Source organism: Indicator indicator, chromosome 15 (genome assembly GCF_027791375.1).
Source record: "Indicator indicator isolate 239-I01 chromosome 15, UM_Iind_1.1, whole genome shotgun sequence".
Classification (NCBI taxonomy): Eukaryota; Metazoa; Chordata; class Aves; order Piciformes; family Indicatoridae; genus Indicator; species Indicator indicator.
In genome coordinates, this window is record NC_072024.1 from 5239980 (window position 1) to 5260124 (window position 20145).

General features: G+C 42.2%; 1 protein-coding gene across 11 annotated transcripts in view; it reads left to right on the forward strand.

Moving 5' to 3' along the window:
• The window catches only part of FOXP1 (forkhead box P1), a 164324-nt gene extending 144627 nt beyond the window's left edge, over nt 1-19697 (forward strand). For 6 of the 11 annotated variants that reach the window (XM_054387409.1, XM_054387411.1, XM_054387414.1 and 3 more), the window contains 7 exons: nt 1943-2144; nt 2251-2330; nt 2995-3096; nt 7715-7836; nt 9961-10030; nt 13507-13673; nt 19530-19697. In XM_054387409.1, coding sequence (XP_054243384.1) covers nt 1943-2144; nt 2251-2330; nt 2995-3096; nt 7715-7836; nt 9961-10030; nt 13507-13673; nt 19530-19674 — 888 coding nt within the window. In that variant the 3' untranslated portion in view covers nt 19675-19697. Of the gene's footprint in view, nt 1-1942; nt 2145-2250; nt 2331-2994; nt 3097-7714; nt 7837-8214; nt 8385-9960; nt 10031-13506; nt 13674-19529 lie in introns of all 11 variants that reach the window. The other 5 variants (XM_054387413.1, XM_054387412.1, XM_054387416.1 and 2 more) reach the window with 2 other exon arrangements.
• The last annotated feature ends 448 nt before the right edge of the window (nt 19698-20145 follow it).

The window sequence follows — 20145 nt, forward strand, 5'->3', positions numbered from 1 at the left end:
TGAGACCTGTCAGTTGTACTATTATTATCGTCACTGGTCCTTTTATCATATGTAATAGATGGATAGATGGATAACAGGGAGACATTACTGTATACATGTCCCTAATCAGTGTCCTTAAATCACGCCAGTCAACAAATGGACCAGACCCTCATCAGCGGAATGTGGTGACAGCGCCCAGCACCATGAGGCAATGAACAGCCATGCTCACCTCCTGGCTGTGGTTAGTGGTCCATGCTAGTATGGGAGTCTCTGGGAAATCAATACTCATATTTCACCACCTTTCACCATCCCTTGTTGGGTTCACATTCTCTGGCTTTGCCACCAAGTGTTAACTGTTTCCCACTGGAAGGCAAAACACCATTTGTAAGCACCTGCACAGAAGGATGGGTGTTTGAGGTCTGCTGTTCACCTCCTCCTGTCCTTGGAGCACTGCTCGAGCTGCCAGTCCACCATCAGAGGGCATGGGGCTGTGCTGGGTGTTCATGACTGGGGCATCCCTCATCTTGTTGCATCTCACAGTTAGGAAACAAAAAAGCAACCACAATTTGTCTGTTGCTCAGCTGCACCCTTTCTGTGGGCAATGGGCTTTTTGTGTTGGTACCCTGTCTATAATATTAGACTCCTTCATTTTTCACTACCTTTGTTTTGGATGAATCCTATTATTTTTATAAAGAAATGTTATTTTGGCTGCTAACTCATATGAGGGATGCTAATAGGAGTTTTCTTATCTGGTTACTTTCATATGAGGAAAATTAAAACAGTGCCTTATGGATAAACATGAGACATTTGGAGACATAGCTGAGTAATGTGCCTTGCCTTCATCTGAAAAGGTTTAATGTCTGACAAAAAGGAATTTTAATCATAAATAAAAGTTGTAAAATTCTGGCCCTGTTAAATTCAGTAGGGATTTTGCTACTGACTTCAGTAGGGTCAGGATTTCACTAATATTATTCACAAAATCGCCTAAGGGAAGGAAATGTGGAAGTAGTCAAAGAGACCTTTCCTCAGTCGTCTTTTCTGATGTTGTAGTTAAGAGATGCGATTGTTTGTTTAAAATACTTCAGCAGGAGTGACCTATTGAGATGGCTCATCATCTTTCAAAGGACGTTGTAGGGCAAAAAGAAAGGGTCAGGAAGGAATTGGATGCTGGTTATATAAATAGGGTTGTGTATCAAAAACACTTGAGTTGGAGCTGGACTGATACACAATCTCAGAGGCAGTTGTGTTTTACAGCCTGCTGGGGCAAGCTGCCATTTGTCCAGGGCTGGCCTTCGTGCAGGTAATGCTGCTGCCTTCTGTCCTGAGAGGGGAAAAAAAAGAGCAATGCCACTTCTGCTGGGCTGAATGCTTGCAGTATTCCATGTGGTGTGATTAATTAAATTATTCCAGTGTTAACCTACTCTGGGCTTTGCTTTTAAAATGGATGAACAGAGGGAAAAAGAAAAAAAAAAAAGAAACAAACCCAAATGCTGAAAGAGAGAGAGATTGTGCTTTTCCCTAGTACATCCTTAGAAAGACTTGCCTTTTAAGCCTGATGCCTTCGATGAAATATCCAAGAAGACTGATTAGAAGCCATGCATAATGATGGCATGGAAATAAGATGTGTGGGGTTTAGATTGTGAAACAATGGGACTAAAATAAAATATTGAAATGATTATGTGCGGTGTGAGATCTTTTAAGGTTTAGATTGAAATCCGCGATTTGTAGTTCTGGCAGCAGGCTATGTTGTTCTTTTTCTAAATCAGTTAGAAATTGTATATATTTATTTCCCTTTACTGGTTCCTGATGGAGATGTTAGAGCAGCACTTTGTGCTGAAGCAAGTGCATGGGCTGTGGTGTCTGCTTCAAACCAAGGAGGACTCCGTCATCGAGAATTTTCTCTGCAGCGCTTAATTAGTCAGAAATGCCATTTGTAACAAAATCCTCGTCCTTCCCTCCGCAGCTGAATCTGGTATCGAGCGTCACGCTTTCCAAGACTGCATCCGAGGCGTCTCCGCAGAGCTTACCTCATACTCCCACCACCCCGACTGCGCCCATCACTCCTGTCACACAGGGACCGTCGGTCATCACTACCACAAGCATGCACAACGTCGGACCCATCCGGAGGCGGTACTCGGATAAATACAACGTCCCCATTTCTTCAGGTAAAGAGGTTCTGGTGGCACGCCCCCTTTGGTGGGACAGCTTGCTGTTGCCTGCAACCTGGCAGCAGCAGGCTGTGATGATAACAGAACAACTTCTCTTATTTAGCAGATATTGCGCAGAACCAAGAATTTTATAAGAACGCAGAAGTTAGACCACCATTCACGTACGCATCTTTAATTAGACAGGTAAGATTGAGCCAAACACATGCATTTGGATTAGAAACACACAAAAAAATCTCCCTGTATGCGCAGACTCTGGATTAAATAGATTTTCAAACCTTTGGTATGTAAGCGTGCTCAAATGCTCAAACCTTTACTATAAGGGTTTTTAGAACTGCAATATATAACATAATTGCTTTTGATTAAGTATTACAATACGATGTGATTATTAGGAAATTCATTTCACACAACAGTGAAAATGAGCCTGTTTAAAGATGGCAAGTCAATTATCACAAGCTACAGTAATCTCTGATCCCTAGAATTAATCTGAGCTCTAAATAATTACTGAGCTTTAATCAGCTAGTGAAATGTTTTGCATTTCTCTTTGATTCTGCTTTATGAATGACTAATAAATTAATATTTCTGTAAGGAAACAGAAATAAAAACTCAAAACAATTAGATAATTCCATTTTGAATTTTGCCATTGAACTGTTAAATACAGCCATTAATCTTAGTTCATATTGTGAAAACCCTCCTTTGGACTTTTTGCTCCATATCTCTTCTTTCTTCGTTTCTTTCCTTCTTTCTTCCTTTCTTCCTTACTTTCCATTTTGTATTTGGTGAAGTAAAACTGAGTGTATTCTCTACTGGTGTGCTCATAACTGATCATGCAATTACTTTGCTTCACAAGGCCATCCTCGAATCTCCAGAAAAACAGCTAACACTAAATGAAATCTACAACTGGTTCACACGAATGTTTGCTTACTTCAGACGCAACGCAGCGACGTGGAAGGTAAGCCTGAGCCCGCCTCTGCCTCTTGCCTTTGATATCTGACATGTACAGAATAGACATTGCTGATGACATAACAAATTGTAATGACATGTGGACATGAAAATTTAGATCGGCAGTTTTGACACACACTGGGAGCCTTATCTGCAGGAACAATTTGATATTTGGCAGAAAAATTCTTCTGCCTTTGAAAACCACTAATTGAATCACCATTATTGGCTTTTATGTTCGGTGATTATGCCACGAGTTCCTCTGTGTGGTTGCTGTTAGCAGTGAAACTCAAGCCCTTCAGCTGGAACATATTAGAACAGAACAAAACAAAACAAAAAAAAAAGAGGTAAAGTTATTGTGTCAGTAGGAGATGTACTGTTTGTCTCTTTAGTTATGCAGACTGTAATCACAACAGCCACTTTTTTTCCCCAGGACCTATAGGTCATTGTATTTCTGTTGTAAATCTATTGGCTTTTCACTACATGTATAGATTTGTTATAAATTCCTTTTTTTATTTTTTATTCTAATCACACATCAGAAGCTTTTCGAAAATAATATGCAAGAAGCAAGCCCCACAATAAGAAATGTGTTTAACAGAAATAAACCTGTTATTTGGCACTTCAATTTCCTACCATAACTATCTCAGATATTGTTAGATAAGAGGTCTGAGGAGTTAATTTTATTTTATATTTTGGGGGGCCACTCCTTCCCTTATGTATAACATTACAATAGCCACACTGGCTCCTGAAGCATGTGCAATTACAAATGAATGAATCAAATAACAGGATCTTGTATCGCTATAAAAATGGCACCCCAGGTACTTTGAGCCTCGCTTAACCTAGACAACTCTGTTGTTCTCAAACAACTTCAAATGACTGGGCAAGATGAATATGGCCCATACATGCTGTTTCATCAGCTCTTTCCATTTTTCCTGTATTGGCCTGCATTTAGGATTAATTCCTTCAGAGGCTGGAGCTAAAAATTGTCCTTGGAAGTTAGCTTGGTTTTCAATAGGATGTTTTGCTTTTAATTCGGATCACAGTGCAGTATTGTACATTTTCAACCTTGGTCTAGAAGCCCTTAGGTTCAGGAAAAGTCTCTGTGTTTGCTGTGTTGATTCTTCACTGAAACTGGAAAACATGAGCAATGTTTCACTTTGCAGCTTCCTTACTATCCAGAGAGGAAATTAACTTTCTCTGATTTAAGATGCTTTTAGACCTGCCTCTTTCTTGCTGCTGGAGTGGTTCCAGTAGGAATTTTCAGCAGCTGCAGGTGTGGGTGCTAAAGTAAAAATCCTATTTAATTCCAGCAGCAAAGGGACAGAAAGTGGAGGGAAGAGTGGATGTCAGCCCTGGCTGGTACCACCTGTGAAGATAGTTTTAGGAATTAGCTTTGTGCATCATGTAAATTCCAGTTCCAGAAGCCATGTGCACTTAGGATGTGCTTCTGCAGAGGAGGAGGAGAGAAAGGCAGAGCTACAGACCCTGAAGTTTGCAGAATGGTGAGCTGTGTCTCCAGGAGGCCTGTGCCATTTGGTGACCTCTTCTGGACACCTTGACCTTGTGCAGATGCCCAGGTCCTACTGTACTTAACAGTGAAGAAAATATTCACCCCAAGTTTCAGCAGCGCTAGCAAAACAGGCAACCTCTTGAAGTAGTGCAGGTTTTCGTGCTGAACACTGCTCAGATTTATGCCAGCCTTCAGGAACAGCAGGGATGAAAATGCAGCTCTGGATTGGCATGACGGGAAGCCCACGGGGCGCAGAACAAGCGCAAGGGGCTAATTGCAGAATCAGAATAATTTGAATATATATGTGCTGATTTGCACTCACCTTCAGCTAATGCTTAGGGGGCACTTGGGTCAGTGTTCCCCAAGTTTAGGGTCAGGGTTTGGTGTGGGCAAGCTTCCCTGAGCCCTCTTTCAAAAACACAGAAGAGTGCAGGAATAAAAGACCTTTTAAAAAATGAACCTCTCTCCCAAAATGCAGTACAGCTGAGCCTGAGAGGTTATTAAAATAACAAACCCTTTCATTTACTACATTCAAGCATGTTCAGGGTAATTTTTCTGCAAAAATGGCTTGCATACAAATATTTTTAACAAGGTAAATATATAATTTTACAATAATAGCTCCTAATTTTTCTGTTAAGCTGATTGCCGGGGGAGCACTGTGAACTGGTTCTGACAGGTCAGAGGCAATGTCTGTTTGCTTTTATTTTTTGGAGTAATTTGCTGGCACTGAGTTGCAGCCATGAGGCACAGGCTGCAGGTGTGGCTCTGAAATGTTGGGGTATTGTTCAAATAACACTATTAGATAGCAAGTATCCAGAAGCAGGGGAAACAAAACAGTTCCTTAAATAAGTGTTCACATGAAAAACAGAAGCAAGGGAAACACTTCATGGATGTCTTACAAATACTCAACTTGTCTGTCTGAATGTATCCAGCAAGAGACCAATCCAGCAGCCTTAACCATCAATCTCACATTGACTTCAAGAGCAGACTGTCAAGTATTTCTCCGGCATTAAATTTATTTAAAGAAGATCAAAAATACTTCTGCTCAACCCTATATGTAGAGACTGTTTACAAACTCCTAGGACTCCCTTTGCTGAACTTTGCTGTGTGCGGTTGATCAACTGCTGCATGAACTACAAGATCAGCTTTCACTGGGGGAAACAGCCTTATTATTCTTACATTTTTCTCCAGACTTGACAGTGTTCCCATTTTCACAGGAAACTGCCTGAGTTACCCAGATGTGGGCCTGCCAGCCCTGTGTCGGGTTGTGCTAATGTGGCACCCACCAGCAGTTGCTGAGCTGGCTGATTGTAGCCCATAAGGTGTGGGGTGTTTGCATGTTTATCCTCAAAATCAGGGATTTTTCCAAAAATTGTAAAAATAGTGAAACCTGGAAGAGGTGGGAGGAAAAAAAAAAAAACATTAAAAACAAGAACAGAAGAAAGTAATGGAAGAAGGAAGCAGCCCTGATGGTCAGGTTCACTTTCTACTAGATTTCTGCCTTGCTGAGAGGAAAAGTCTATTCAAGGTTTATTTTTCCACCATTTCAGAAGCAGATCAGTGTGGAAAAGCCAAAGTGCTGGGATTGAGCACCTACAGTCAGAAGAGGTGTGTTTGCGCTCAAGCATCTGCTGAGCAAAGGCAGTTTGAGCCTTGAATCTTCCCCCGTACCAGGGATGGGAGTGCAGAGACTGTGCTAGAGAAATGGAAAAGTAGCAAAAGAGTCTTAGCCTTCCCCTCCCAGGCACACACACCACTGCCTCTTAATTTACATGACAAATGCACTGTGCATACCCTTTGTTTGCACAGTGATTTAGACATTCATGATTAGAGCTCCCTTTCACCATCCAGCCCTGATGTTCATTAAAAAAAAAAAAAAAAGAGAAGAAAAAAGAAGCCGAAGACAACGATGGAAAGAAAAAAAATTGTAGTCTCTTGGTTGCCTAGACCCAGGCCATGTGTTTGGCTGGCGCTGTGCCTGCTAACGAGTCAACCAGATTGACTAAATCAATGGTGCCAGTGATGATGGATGGAGTTTGTTCGCCTGCATATATTCAGCAAATGGCTTCTTCTGTTTTCTCTGTTTACCAAGCCCCTCTTGAGCAGCACTGGGGACAAGCCCAATGGACAAATCCCGGTGGCTTTGTAGGAGAGTATTTGCTCGGAAAACTCATAAACCAGGGAAGGAGCATGGCACTCCATTTGAGGAATAACAAGGCTTTCGGCACTGTTTCAGAGGGAAGAGGGAGAGAAAAGCCAGGAGAATGAGGTGTCTCATTATGTCCAGCTTCGGCAAAGGACTGATCATGTCAGAGGGGTTTGCGAGGCGCATCCTGACCCAGCATCGAGCTGAGAGGACATCTGAGCATCGGATGCCATGAGCACGGATCTCTCTGGGTGATGAGCTGTAGGGATATTATCACTTTGTTTCAGAGAACCCTCCTCATGTTTTCACTTGGCAGAGGCTCAGATCAGTCAGTACAGTAGTCTGCCAGAAATAGGAGCCAACTTCCATATAAGAGCAAGCCGTGGAGGCAGGAGTCGGTGCTGTGCCGGCCAGTGGGGTGCTGCTGAGCCCTGAGTCCCTGGTCCATGCTGTGGGTGTGGATGGAGGTTCAGCACCTGATTCACATTAGCCCAGCTGTGGGAAACCACAGCAACACCAGCTCCAGTGCCTCTCTGCTAAATTGAGCTGTCTGTAGTTATGTGAAATCCTTTCTGTTCTCTCTAAATGCTTTCTTTTGCAGAAGAGAAGTTTCTCTTTGCAGGGCATGTATATTTGTTTTAAAAATGCCTAAGCAATGTTCTCCTTGTGTTGTGTATGAAATGTGCTGTATTATGCAATGTGCATGCTTAAAATGATGGCTGTTCTCGTTCACTCTGGGGATAATTGATACAAATAACTTGAATTTCTAATCTTGGATGTAAGCTTTTGTATTTATTTTGTCTTTGCGACAATAAGATGTAAAGAGCTGGGGAAAGCAAGTGGGTGCGGGGAGGGGATGGGGCTTAACATTGCAAAATGAAGACTGTCAAGCTGACTGTGCTGCTGTTCTTGGACAATGATGAGCATTTTCTCATAGAAAGTTTTTGAATGTTTTCTCTTTTATACTTGCTGCAGAATGCAGTGCGTCATAATCTTAGTCTTCACAAGTGTTTTGTGCGAGTAGAAAACGTTAAAGGGGCAGTATGGACAGTGGATGAACTAGAGTTCCAAAAACGAAGGCCACAAAAGATCAGTGGGTATGTCCACCATGTTTGAACTTCTTAGCCTAGCTTGGATCATGCTTACAGTTTAACGTAGAGGCTTTTGGCTGCTAGCTGGTGTTAGACCAACCACAGGTGGTTTCACATTGTTTCAGTTAAGGGAAACCAAGACAAACATCTCATCACTACTGTTTGTATGCCCACCAGTACCCTGACCCTGCTTGCTTGGTGTTTGTTGCATCACATGCTAGTAGCTTTTAGGTGGCAATGCATATTAACCCTCACAAACCATTTGCTTATGCTTATTGCATTTTATTTTCTTTTTCCTTTTCCCTGTATTTGATGTCTGTTCTGTCCCCGATCCCGTGTCCCTTTGTTTCCACTTCATCTCCTTTGCTGCTGCTCTTGTCCCAGGGTGCCATTCGCACCAACCTCTCACTGCATAAGTGCTTTATCAGAGTAGAGGATGAGTTTGGGTCCTTTTGGACTGTTGATGATGAAGAGTTTAAACGTGGCCGTCATATTCAACGAGGCCGTCCTCGAAAATACTGCCCCGATGAAAACTTTGGCGAGCTTGTTGCACAGTAAGAGCTTTTACTTGCTTTAATTTTTTTTTCTGCTGTTGCTTTGCTTTGCATGATTTACCCATCTCATGTAGACTTGCATTTCACGAAATAGTGACATCACCTTTGCTGCTAAAGAGACTAAATTTTTGATTGTTATGTGTATTTGTGTGTCCTACTCTGATAATCCAAATGCCTGTAGTAATAACTCTACTTTGACATGTTTGTTATAGCCTTTGTCAATAGTGCAATGTAGACTAAAATAATTATCCAGAGATATGCTGCTGTAGACCTGTCAGGAAGACAGATATATGCCAGGAGAAGCTTCAGATAAGTTTCAATTCTGATGTTTTCCTTTGCTTGCAGTTGTATGTTTTGTTTTGCAACTCTTAATCAGAAATAGGGTAAGCTGCTTCTAAGACAGAAATGTTGAATTAACTTAAAGTTTGAAAGTGCAGCAAGACCAGCTGTAAAGATTATAATCAACAGGCCATCCTGTTCCTTCAACAACCACGCACAAATATTCCTGGGGTTCCCAAAGCAATTTACTTTGACCTTTACTTGAAGGACATCTCTCCAGGACAACTGATCCTTGCTGGTCCTTGTGGGAGGGGCTCAGTTAAGACCCTTCTCAACCAGGATTTATTCCCACATGAAAAAAAACACCAAAAAAAAAGAACAAAAAAATGCCCAGTGAGTAATAAAATTTTGGAATTTTTTTTTCTTGACGTTGGCACTTTCAATTTAGTTTAGATTCAATTATTTACTTTTTCCTCTCTTATGGACCCAGTGGGATTTAGATGGCTGCTAAAGAGAGAACGGATCCACTTGGCATTCATTTTCCTCAAATCCAGCCACTTATGTAAACTGAAGATGACAAAAGTAAGGGTCCAAAATAGTACGTCAGAATATTTTCTATTAAAATGGCCTTTAGGGCAGCCTGTTGTTCTGTGTGGTCCGTGCCAATTCACTGTGATGCAGCAGTACCTGCTGTCATGGCTTCGTGCCCACAACCCCAAACAGTTTGGGGTCATGCAGTCCCTCATTGATGCCACTCAATGCTTGCCTAGCAGGGCATAAGGCAGCTCACATCCCGTCTCATTACATTCCCCTGCTCCATTGCAAGGGACTCTGCTGCCAATGACTTGGAGAATAATTTTTGTGACGTAGTATTTAAAATGTCCCATGATGCTTTTGGTCATAGCCTCCTCATGATGGACCTTTACATGGTAACTGCCTCCCAGACACGACGAATGTTGGAGAATTTCTCCTGAACACAGCTAAAATGAGCAGAAATGCCAAGATGTGCTCCTAACGCAGGGTAGTAGAACACATGGTGAGGTAACGTTGAGAGAGAATGATGTTCCTTATTTAGTAAAGGCAAATATGATAACCATAACCTAAAACTCAGATATTTTCCTTACATTAAAAAAAAAAAAAAAGAGAAAGAAAAAGGAAAAAAGAAATGAAAGAGAACTTGTGTGGAAAAACAGTCTCAGCTCTAGTTTTCTGGTGTGGGAGGAAGCGTTACATGCTTGAAATGCTCACACAGAAGTTGGTTGCATTTAACTCTCCTTTTTATGTTTTTCTTATGCAGTAACCCTTCTCTTATTAAAAACATACAGACCAGCCACACCTACTGCACACCTCTCAATGCTGCTTTACAGGTAAGATTAATGACTGTAGCAAATATGCAACAGAGGCGTGTGTCTTCCCCACTCATTTCAAAATATATTAGCCTTGCTCTAATTAGATATTAAATTTTAATTCCGTTAAACTTTTTTCTTAAGTGCATAAAGCATCATAGTCCCTGGAGGCAAACACATATCAGGCTGCTTCAGCATTAGCTAGATGCTTAGCATTTTGAATATTGTGGCAAAAAAATTAAAAGTTCACTTATTAATATTTATCAGCAGTATCATAATTTCCATCCTCTTATTTCAGAATTTCACTTGAGGCAAAAATACCACAAGTGTAATTACTCTAGCACAGCTATTAATGTGCTGAATGATAGGATACTGCGGCACGTGACCTTCTATTGTTCATGGGTTTAAAGAGAAAGCAGATCATTTTTCCCCCTTTTCTTTTAAGGGTCTTTTTTTTACATATCTCCTGTTGTTGGTAAAAACATAAATGTCGCAGTTCCTATAGAAAGAAACAATCATTTTTATTGGTTTAAACTTCACTGTAACCGTTAAGACAAAATTTGCTGGTTTTTCACAACGTGGAAATAACAAAGTGCCGGTGCACAATTAATAACTCGCAACCTCAAAGTGTGTGCATCTCCAGCCCTTTGTCCTGTGCTGTGTATCGGGTTGGCAGTTTTTTCTCCTCTATACACATTCCTGAGTCTATCTCAAACTCCCCAAGTAAAGTCAGTATTTGCTGTATCAAGATCCAAATGCGTTCCCATGCCCTCAGTTTTTGGGGGGAGGGGTTGTTTGTGTGGTGATTCCAGCCTGTTCCATACAATGTGAATGAATCTGGGAGGCAACACTGCGTGTGGTTGCACCCCAGTTGGATGTTGAGGGTTGCTTTTTGAGAAGTTCACTGGTGGCCATGGATATTTCCTTTGGCCAGCCATGTTTTGTGGGAGGTATAGCAGACTTCTCTTTTCAGATTATTGGGAGCAAGGCGATGTTCTGCCTTTCTTCTAATGATTTGAGTTTCTGCAGTAACTTCTGAAAAGCAAAGGAGAGCATGTTTAAATGAAGTCACTGTAAATACCATTCATTAGTAACTTATTTTCCCTTGAGTCTTGTGAAGTGTGATTTTTAAAGACTGCTTTGTCTCTTGAATAGTATTAAGATTACAAGCACATTTTACATTCATCAGGCTGAAAGGCAAAAATGAAATGATCCTGCATTTCTTCACATTGTTAACTATGTGACTAATTTCAATTAATATGCTTATCATACGGAACTGTTCATGTTTTATTCCTGAAACACGTGTCCTTGTCGTCATCTCCATCCATTCTTGTCTTCTGTGATAACCTCCAAACTGTTCCCATTTCCCACATTTCCTGGAAGTAACATGTACTTGTTCCCCCCCATAGCATCATTTGAACTGAGCTGATGGAGAGGAGAGCCTAGACCAGATTTGTTATCACTCATGTAACCCTTGTAATAGATAGGGGTGAGCAATATTGATTGCACTGAGACAAGTCCTGGTTTAGGCTGAAAATACACCAGCAGGTGCCTTGCTCCTCTCCCTCCTCATTGAATTTTGGAGGCAAAATCCCAGCGGGTGCTGTACAGGGGTTTGGGTGAAGCCATGCGGTGTCCCGTGCTGCATGGGCACTTCAGACCTTGCTTGGTGTTTAGCAGGCTGGGGAAAAGCACAGTGCCACTGGTACGCCAGGGTGTGGTTTTCTGTTCCTGTGGGGTGGCAGAGCTGTCCCTCTCCTTCACCCAGATCCCTCTGACATCTCCTCAATCTGTTTTCCCTCATGGCCAGGGAGAAGAAGCAGCTCTCTCCCCGCTGTGTGTGTGGAAGGTATGGGGACTTCAGCTCTCACCAGTGCTCTCCTTTCCCAGTGGGTCACTGGGGGCTCCCAAAATACCCCTTCCCCTCTTACTATCTTTATAGCAGATCCTCCTCATGTCCCACCTCTTCCCCAGAAAATTGCTTTACTGCAATTACAAGTTATCATGATGGGTGAAGAACTTGAGTCATTATTTTGCCAAGTGCAGGAAATGTGAACCGTTCCTTGCATCCCCTAATCACAATGAGTTTGCCGGTTGTTGAATCAAGAAGATAAAAATAATCCTCCCATTAGAATAGCTTTTGTAATCACGTGTGACACATAGGGCTGCACATGGAGAGGTCAACGTAAGGATGAATAAAAGGGGCCATGCTCCTCAAGATGCTGCAGGCAAGGCTGGTTGTACCCCCACTTCCCATTCCTTCTCCCCTCAGCCCAGTCTCTGGCTGTGCTTGCATGGGAGCAATTCTGCTGGCTGAGACAGCAACAGGCAAAGAGTTTTGTTCCACAAATTAGGAGCAGACAGGAGCATTCGGTGGTGAGTGCATTTGCACAAATTCCCCTCCCACAGGCAGGGTTTGCATCGTGTAGACCTGGAGCCTGATGGAGTTTTTGGCTCTGCAGCCGCAGCAAGCTGACCTCCCCCCGGAGCAGGTCGAGTGCTGCTGAGCCAGTGTCTGTGGCTCCTCGGCGCAGACACGGCTCAGAGAGCTGCCAGTGATGTCAGCCGGGTCTGGCTGGGATGGGTGAAATGGTTAAATGTCCTTCACAGCCTTGGAAAGCTGTGCATCCCATCCCTGCCAAACGCTGGGCTCCTGTGGAGCTCGGGGCTTCTGCGCTCCCACCGCTGCCACGCCGGGCACAGGACTGTGCTGTCAACATGAGCTAATGCTGACACACAGTAAATATTAGCAGGCAGAACGGTGGGAATCAGAAGGAAAATATTTAACAGTTCATTCTCTTCCTACAAAGATTTCCATTTAGAAAGTTAACTCCAATGTGCCTCTGCGTGATACTTCTTTAGAACAAGGAAAAATCGAAATAAAATGGTCAGATCTGTAATAGCCAAGGTAAGAGCTGAATTGTTGAGGGTTGAAAAATTTCACGTGGAACTGATTCAGCTCTCAGGTGGATCGGTACAACTCAGACTGGTCCAGTTAGTGCTAACTGCAGCTTCACGCTTGTGTCATGAGAAAAACCAAACTCAACAATGTTGCCCTCACGTGTGGTACTGTTTGCCCTGGTAGGAAGGAGTTATCAGCTGAGGAACTTGTCTTTTTTTTCCTATTTCATTAGAAACAAATCCCAAACACAGACACAAGCCACAAAAAAACCCAAAGCCATAAACATAATTTTGCAAAATGAAAATAGGAAAAGGATGTTTTATTTTTTCCAGGGGGTGTAATTCCAAATAGAGAATGGAAACCTCCATCCTCTCAACAAGCCAACACAGCCATGAAAGCTTAAACCCAGATGCAGATGATGTTAAATTTCCCTTGGTGGAATCAGACTAATGCCTATCAGAAAGCACAATATTGAAAAAAATGGTAATTGCAAATAATGTAAATGTGCAGAGTGGTTTGGACTAAGTGAAGGTGTTGTGCAATGTATGAAAACATTAGTCATGGCTCCTCATGTATTTGTTTGTGTCCTTGGCAGGCTTCAATGGCTGAGAACAGTATACCTCTATACACTACTGCTTCCATGGGAAATCCCACTCTGGGCAATTTAGCCACCGCGATGAGGGAAGAGCTTAACGGTGCAATGGAGCATACGAACAGTAACGGGAGTGACAGTAGTCCAGGACGTTCCCCTATGCAAGCAATGTGAGTATGGCTCTAGGCATTGTTCAACTCTATGCTCAAGTGTGGCTCTGGAGACCTTTGTGGTTGGTTCCTGAGGTTCACAGATGGAGCAGCAAGAGCAGACATCTCCATCTGGGACATGCTGAGGTTGATGAAAACATAAAAGGGCTGTTTACCAATTTCCACGTAAAACCGATTGGCTCAATCCAGTCTGACAAGCACAGAGAGCTATAAAATTGTTGACTTGTTTGCATTACTACTCTTTAAACCTGGTGAAGCCTCACAGGCAACTTCATTTCTTGGATTAAAAGTAATTTCTCTCCCCTTCAGTCCACCCAACAAGCAAAGCCGGTGGGGCAGAACTGGGAAATGGGCTTGTTTGGTGGGTCTCCAAAAACCACTTGACGCGCAACGGTCTTGCTAGTCATTAACAGTGGCACACGTGAAAGTCTGTGTGATTTATAGATTGCTCTTAAAATATCAAAAGGAAAATTAATAGGAGCATTATAGCAACAGACGGCAGTGTAATGAGTGCATATATAACCACATGAAGTCATGGGGGATCGCTGGCCCTGCTCAACATGAATGGCACCGGGGCTGCGAGCTGGCGCAGGAAAGGGTAAGGCAGGAAGGGTGTGATGCCCCGATGGGTGTGTTCAGTATTTATGGGGTGACAGAGCGAGTTTGTAAAGCTGTAAACTCCCCCCTCCCCTCAAATTACATACTGGGTAATTGGCAGCTGTCGAGGAAGCTGGAGTTTATAAGTCTTGTAGTTCTCTGAAAGCTCTGTGGAGCAGTTGGCTACCTGTGCAAGTGCCCGTGCACCAGAGCTGCGCTGCCTTTCTTCTGCCTCCTCCTTACAATGGGCTGTAAAATTATGGACTGGCTCGCCACGGCTCGCATTACACATTAAAAAGAGAACTAATTTGTAGTCTTTTACTTCAAAGTAATTTGAATAAGGGATTTACAAAAGTAAGTCGAAATAAAAAAGTAGAAAAAAACATTAACCTAATACTACAGTAGTAATTAGTTGCAAAACTAATTAGCATTTAATGGCAAAAAAGTTTCCCACCTGCATAATGTGTTGTCAGAGGGGAGGGGGCATGAAGGAATCTGAGGCTCTGGGTACTTTGATATCGCAGCATTTTAAATCAGTTCACAAAGTGCTTTGCAGAAAAAAAAAAAAGATTATTTAAAGATGGCAGCATTCATTTTTAATTAATAATTAATTTAAACATTGTCTTTTACCATTTACTTCAAAACATTCAAATAATCTGTTTAGCTTTCCCAGTGATTGTTTGTGCAGTATTAATTATCTCTCCCAAAGTAGCGTTGCATGACACACTTTCCATCTCCCACAAACAGATTCATCTTCAGGCAGTTTTAGTCACAATTTGTTATCCTCTGCCCGTGACCACATAGGGCCGGCGTGAAGGAGGAGTGGAGGGATGTGGCTTTTCTACAGAAAGAAGTCTTCTCCCAAGGGTTTCTTCTGGCCTAACAGACAGGGCTGAACGTTTGTGATGTTGTGTTATTCCAAGTAATTATTTTTTTGCAAGTTCAAGGCTAGTGTAGTTCATGCACTTCTCATTTCACCTAAGGTTTCGTTGTCTTTGAAGAGACTGCAAGGAGGAAAAATAACTAAGTTGAAACCAGCTAGGACATCTTCCAGAACTGTGCATAGCCATGGCCTTTGTCACACTTAATAATCATCTCTTAGCACATTCATACCAAGGTGAGGGGCACAGAACAAGTACTGAAGAGAGAGGAGGTTGGGGGAAGGGATGCTTCATTTTCATTATTCACCACAAAATCCAATTTTCTGTTGTAATATGGAAATGATTGTTTCCTGAGTGTTTTCATTTTCTCAGAATTGATCATATGTGTGTTCTCTGCTGAACATTTTTCTTTGCTTAAGTAAAATGTGGCCGGGTAATGTTCCAATACCAGCCTCTGAGCTTCCCCTCTAAAATGCTCTTCCTAAGTAGTCTGAAGGGATCTAAAGCCAGAACACCACTCATACATTGCAGGGTTTACCCTGTTTACTAAACAGAACCATGAGTCAACAGCGAACTTCCAGACACTGTGCAACCTCTTATTTTCCATAAGCCTGCTTTGTTAATGACATTTCCAATTCTTTTCTCAGAACAGATTTCCTTGTCACAACGCAAATTATTTTTTAAACAATTTCAGTATATTAGAATAAATCAAGCTTTAAACTTTATTGTAAGGTTTAAAGGACCTTGTTAACATGACAGCTAAGAAGTCTAACACTTTAGCTGAAGTCTTATTACCGCTCATTCGTTTCCTTTTTATGACACATTGAACCACGACTCAGGGGTGCGTGTTTTTTTTTTCCTTCTCTCTCCCGCCTTTTGAAACACTAGAAAGTAGTCGCATAATTACAGCTTGGGGACATAACACTTTCATCCTGATATGCTCCAAAGGTAGTCACAAAGCAAACTACTCCATGCTGTGTGCACCACCAGAACTCAGTGGCTTTAAACAACAGTCAGCTTTATTAAAAACTCCTCTGTTCACAGAGTGGACAAACAAAAGAATTACTCAGATGTGAAAAGAAGGGGAATCTGCGTTCAGCAAGGTTATTTATTGTTAACCCCTTCTGGGGTCTTAGGCATCTACTTAAAAGGAATGCACTGAAATTCTACTGTGAAAACAGAAATGGAAAGCCCTTTATTTTTTTTTTTTCCCTTCTTCCCCCATTTTATTTTTCTTTTTTCCTAGCCGAGCATTTGCCTTTTCTGTAGTTCAAGAGACTGAATTCTTTAGTTTCTAAAGGAAGTTTCCCTTGCCAGTTCAGAGTTTTGGTGAGGTGGTAGATAGAGATCCAAACTTACTTGAGGGGTACAAAGGTCTCCCTTCACCTTTGTGCTTATTTAAGCTTCTTTATTTCAGTTAGGTTTCCTCCTGACAAGCCACTTCATGGTTACAAGTGACAAGGTACACAGAGTTGGATTTTTCTGTTGTTTTCCATGCAGATCTCTCCCCAGGAGGTTGTGTTACCCAGATAACCCTCCTAATTTGGGGGATGGAGTTTTTGCCAAGCTCACACTCTGATGTTTGTGCAACACGTGAGCTGCTGGAGGAGGCTGGCATGGCTGTGCCTCCCTGTGGCTTTGTAGCCCTCTCTGGCTTTGTCTGGCTCAGGGTTGAGCAGTCCTTTTCATAACTTGGCACTTGCTTCGCTTTTCACTCCTGAAGTTTTGGTTTTTTGACTTCTGGGAACCACACCAAACCTCAAAGAGAAACTGAGTTGAAACCACCTGGTTTCACCTGCTTTCATAACAAAACCAGAAGGGGGGCAGAGTTTGCTTTGGAAAGGTTCAGGGACCTTTGAAGGAGCTTTCACAGCATTTTGGGTGGTTGTGAGCCCAGCAGGTTCCTATCTGATCTGCTGGCACCCTTTCATTTCTGCCCTCTGGCCAAGTGCAAGGTGGTGCAGGGATGTGGTGGGACGCTGGGCGTCCACTTGGGGAAACTCTGTCCACGTGCCGAGGCCACGTCTGCTGTGTGCAATGTATGTTCTCCTTTCTCCTTTGAAAATTTCCCATCTGTGTTCATCAAAAATAATGCTTAAAAAAAAAAAACAACCCCCAAATAAGCCCAGCAGCAGCATCAAAACCAGAAAGCCAAGAAGCAAGACTTTTAAATTAAAACAGCAGTAAAAAAGATGACTGCCATAAAGGCCAAGTAGCACACGCTTTATTGGTCTCTCTGTGGAGCCGCTCTTTCCCTCTTTTTCTTCTGTTTTACATTTCATGTTTTCTCCCAAGTGAGGGGTCCCACACCCTGTTCATAATCTAATTTTTTTCTAGTTTTGAATAATCAGCATGGTTTCGTGTTGGCTCAGGCCACGAGCCACCAGGACGGTCACCACATGCACACCTCAGAGATGAGGATCCACTTATGAGACTTTTTATATGCTTAAACTAATTCTTAACATCTGATGTTTGAGTCATCTCCTCCCAGTTTTGTTTTTGCCCTTTTTTTTTTTCTTTTTTACCCCTCCCTTTTCAATAATTTGGCCAAAATTGTAAGAGCAATGTCTCCTTTTAATTTGTACAAGAGTTATGTGACATGCAAGAGGAACCTCTTTTGCTCCCAGGCTGGTGTCGACAGGGCAGGTGTTAATGAATTTGAAGGGAAAAAGGTGTGTGTATGTGGGTGCTGCATCACTTCCCCCCACTGCTCCTTTGTTGGATGAGTTGGAAGGTGCAGTTAATACTCAAGTATTGATCTAGCACTTTACAACTCAAGAAGTTGAAATATGCAGGGACTTGAAAAGCATTCACAGCTCCCATTAGAAATGTCTGTAGTCAGCAAGTTGGATGCTTCCTAAACTGATCCAGGCTCAAGCCAAAATAAATAACAGGGTGTGGTAGAGCTCTGCACACTGCAAGGGTACAAGTGCTTCACCGGGGTCACTTGAAGAAGGCAGGGTTACCTTTGGCTTGTACATGGATACCAACTATATTTTCCCTGTTTGCTGATTTATTTTTGCTGTCAGTGCAACAGAGTGCAGTGTTGTTGTTCCTCTCCACTTATAAAGTAAAATGCAATTATGTCATTCATTTTTAAAGCAAATCTGAGCAAGGAGAGCAAAAGTTCTTACAACAAAGCTTTGCGCTTCAGATGATGTTTTCACGTAGCCTACATGAAAGAGTTAAATGAGCCAGCTTGGAGAGAAAAACAGACTCAAGGAGGTGGATATCAACTCAATGAGAGACAGACTGGGACTTGAACTCATTAACACTTTATTTTAAGGGATTGCCTACAACATCAATTATTTAGGAAGCAAACAGGGTCTCCAATGTTGTGTCGCATTATTAATACTTGGTAATGTCAATAAAATCCTACTTCCCTCTAAAGTCCCACCAACAAGACACTATTGACTCACATGGCTATTTTACATTTCAAAAGCTGCTGAACAAGAAAAGGGAAAAAAAAAAGAGCAAAAAGAAAAAGGTAATTTGTATTTGTATAGGATTTGTTGTAAATATGATTTACGAATAACATTTTTCAATTGTTATCATACCGGTTTTGAATGACCAAGCCCCATTCCCCTGCGGGTTATTCATGTGCTAGGCTGTAATGAGAAATTTGGCAGATCTCATCTCTTTAGTACATCCTTGTGCCCACCGTGAGCTGGGGATCATGTTCTGCCTTGTTTACAGCTGACAGTGTTATTATTCTCGTTAGGACTGTGCTTTCTTATCATATTGTTGTGTTGAGCGAGCCTTTTCCTCTCTGTTTGTGTTTCCTGGCAGGGCTTTTCTTCCCTTATTGACAGTTTGTAAAAATATGCATTAATTTGGAGTTTAAAGCATGTATCATGGTGTCTCTTTGCTGTGTTTGCTTGAAGTTGATTAATGATAGAACCTCACTTGGGGTCGTCCTCTGGAGAGTTGTCTCACAGGTTCTGCATGTTAACGAGAGACGCCGCACACACAGCGAGCGATGATTAGCCCAGCCTCTGCCGGCTCGGTGGGCTGACAAACTGCTGCTTTGCCATTCGGATGCTTATTCTGCTTATTTATCCAAAGATTGTATTAATCAACTTAATATGTCAGTCGAGAGTGTTTTCTCTCCATCCCAAGACAGAAACCCTATCGAGGTGCTCCTCCCAGAGTGTTTTCTCAGGGAAGTTGAGCTCTGCCTGCCCAGCGTAGCCTTTGCTGGGCTTCAGTGGCCAGCACAGAAGTTGAGAGTTTTCTCCCCAGTGATCTGGAGCTCTTAGATGTGGCATGCCAAGTCTGAACCCCAAAACTAGTTCAGTTTTCTCCACGAACCACACAAGCTGTCAAAATCATTCGTTAAAGAGCAACCTGGTGATTGACCATGTTTCTGTCTTTCCAGGCACCCCGTGCATGTCAAAGAAGAACCATTAGATCCAGATGAAAATGAAGGCCCGCTATCCTTAGTGACAACAGCCAACCACAGTCCAGATTTTGATCACGACAGAGATTATGAAGATGAACCTGTAAATGAGGACATAGAATGAGTATGTCTGACATCGTTATCTTGAGAATGAAGATTGGAGGAACACGTCAAACTTAGCTGTGAAATCTCTCCATTATTGTACAGTCTGGAGGATTCTCAGTCCACTTTGACAACTATGAAATATGTTAACTCTTAGTGCCATCAAGTATCCCATTTGGGAGTATTTTTGATTTTTCTACTTTTTGTTGAAAAAAGGAATTTGTACTCTGTGCATTGGATGGACTTGTTTGGTACTTGGGATTTTCCTCTCTTACAGTCAACATCAGTGTTGTAAATTTGCTAAACTGATTCACTTGCATTTAGCAGCCAGATGTGGACTGCAGGTCCTGCCAATTTTGGACACTTGAGGACATCAAACTGAGCATGTACACCTGAACTGCAGATCAAGTCTTTGCCCAGATTTTAAGGATTCCAATGGACAACATATTTGCACAGTACTGCATGTTGATTATCACTGCCTTTACTCCATTTT